This window comes from Eimeria mitis, genomic scaffold, assembly GCF_000499745.2.
Source record: "Eimeria mitis Houghton genomic scaffold, Emh_scaff7145, whole genome shotgun sequence".
NCBI lineage: Eukaryota > Apicomplexa > Conoidasida > Eucoccidiorida > Eimeriidae > Eimeria > Eimeria mitis.
This window is the reverse complement of record NW_024015931.1, coordinates 1-2,472: the sequence shown is the minus strand read 5'-3', so window position 1 is coordinate 2,472 and position 2,472 is coordinate 1. Positions and strand designations below refer to the sequence as shown.

At 54.5% G+C, this 2,472-nt stretch overlaps 1 protein-coding gene across 1 annotated transcript; it reads left to right on the top strand.

The window, feature by feature from the left end:
* Window positions 1-1,431: 1,431 nt before the first annotated feature.
* On the top strand, window positions 1,432-2,401 carry EMH_0090480 (uncharacterized protein; the record flags this gene model as incomplete). The annotated part of the gene is made up of 2 exons (XM_038022992.1): window positions 1,432-1,725; window positions 1,841-2,401. The coding sequence occupies 2 exons, from the start codon at window positions 1,432-1,434 to the stop codon at window positions 2,399-2,401; spliced, it is 855 nt and encodes a 284-aa protein (XP_037878846.1).
* Window positions 2,402-2,472: the final 71 nt, after the last annotated feature.

Below are 2,472 nucleotides of genomic sequence, written 5' to 3'. Positions count from 1 at the left end.
GTGGCAACCCTAGACCCTAGAGAAAACCCTAGGCCCTGATGAAGTCGTGCTGGAGACGGGATGTGCTACGGTTGGGGGACACAAGCGCGTCTGATGCTTCTTCTTTTTAACTCTTTGATTGCCCCTCTGTTTTGCTGCTAGCCCCCCAACCATCGTTGTACCATGGTGCGTCTGCGGCTGCCATTATATAAGCTGCAACTGCAGTTGCTGTTAAGGAACAACCCCCGAGAGCGTATGACCCCGCCCCCCTCTAACATGCATGAGTTAACGTTGTATCCAACTGTTAAGCACTTCTTTTTCTCTCGGCAGCCAGCCTACACTAAGGTATAAAGGCATCTAATACCAATTTCAGGCATATCAGTCTGCATCTAAGCAGCATCAGCCCCAGGCAGTTGCACCGCTCAACCCAGGATGTCTGGAGGCTAGGGGAAGTTAAAGCTGCATTTTGTGGATCACATTATCTTAATTATTTTGACTCGGTTCCAGCCCATGGTGGTCATCGTCTTGGACCGAGGACTAGCGCGTTGCAGGACTGTGGTTTCGGTGAAGATGTCTGCCAGTTAATAGTGCTCATGGAGAGCAACGGAAGGAAAACTATGAAACATATTATACAGAAACCGAAAAACATTTGATAGAAGTATTTATTCGAGAGTTGCAGAGGCTACAGCAGCAGCTTCAACTTGCCTAGAGCTGCTGAACACCGGCCAGCCTTCCCGCCTTGCATGCGGCGAAACGAAACGGAAGCCCATGTTTAAATGAGCGAAATGTGAGTTTTCTTTTTCAGCAGAATATGGAAATAGAAAAGAAGAAATGCGGACTCTGAAACATCCATTTATGGCTCCCTTTAAGCAACGAAATAATTGTATCGAAGCCTGCCGCAACGCCCCGAACTTGCATGCAAGTTTATGTACACTTGCGCTGGAGCCTCTGTCCTCATTGGATCCCTTAATATCTTTCGTTTGAAAGATTAGGCGGAATCATAATGGGTTCTGACTCTTTTGTGAAGACGAGAAGGCGATAGCTCGAAGTGGACAGAGCCATCACCGCAAGAGGGAACAGACAGGGAACATGCCGCCCTGGCCACTGGCTACCTAGTTTGTGGATTTCTGAGTTCATTGTTCTTTAGCCTTCATCTCAAGTGTAATTGGGGGCCTCCCCGAGCTGCTGCAGTTCGACAGCGGGGTCTTGGGGTCCCCAGTTCTCTGCTGCAACCCGCTATTGCCGGTTCTCTCGTCCTGCACACAACATGCAATAGGAGGAGGCGGCCTCTGCGTTGTTGCTCCCTCTTGAATAGGGCAGGGTTTGTTTGGTTATTTACCTCCTTCTACATGTGGGTCCCGGCGTACTGAATCTGTACAGACAGCCGAGAGTATTGTTGGTTGTACTGTTTTCATCTTTCGCCTGCCCTCTCTACTTTCTTCCAGCAACAAAATGCCGTCTTCTGATATCAGCCGTTCCTCCGCCCGGCGCAGCGAGTCTACAGCGCATCACCGCCACAGCAGCAGAAGCCCAGACAACAAAAACGTAAGAGAGGCCAGCAACAGCGAAGCCGCGCGTAAAGACAACAGAGACAGAGATAGAGACAGGGATAGAGACAGAGGCAGAGACAGTTACCGCTCCAGCGGATCCAGCCACGGCAAAGATGGCGACAGAAGCAGATACATGAGGAGAGACTCAGACGAGGGAGGGGAGCAACGAGACCGCTCGCAGTCAAACCGGAAGCCGGTCGGCCGCATGCGCGGATGGGGCGACACCGACAGCAGCAGCAGCAGCAGCAGCAGCAGCAGCGGTAGCAGCAGCAGTAGTAGTGGTGCAAGCGGTCGCAGTGGCCGTGTTTCAGAAAGGGAAAGGGAGACCAGAGAAGACAGCCGCCGCATCAGCAGCAGCAACCGGTCGCGCTCGAGAGACAGAAATTCAGAGGGAAGGGCCGCCAGCCGAAGCAATGCAAAGCAACGCAGCAGAAGCAGCAGCAGGCATCGTGAGGATATCAACAGCAGCAGCAGGCATCGTGAAGGTAGCAGCAGCAGCAGACACCGCGAAGATGACCGAAACCGGCCTTCCTCCCGCACCGACAGCCGGCGACCCGACAGCACAAAGGCGCGCCATAGCCCTCCCCGGGGCACTGCGAGTAGCAGCAGCAGCTCGAGAAGCAGCAGCAGCTCCAGCAGCAGCAGCAGCAGCGGCGGCAGCAGCAGCAGCAGCAGCAAGAGCAGCCAAGTCCGGCGCAGCGAGAAGGAGGAGTCGCGGCGTAGGGACTCTCCTGCTGCGAGTCGCCAAAGTGACAGTGGGGCCTCCCGCAAGGACCGTCCTGCGGATGAACCACCTGCTAAGCGGCAGCAGCAGCAGCAGCAGCAGCAGCAGCCGACGGAACGGAAGGATTCTGCTTCTTCTGAGGCCGTAAATGGGGTGGTACCGGCGAAACGCAGCCTTTCACCTTCGCAGAGCAGCAGCAGCAGCAACAGCAGCAGCAGC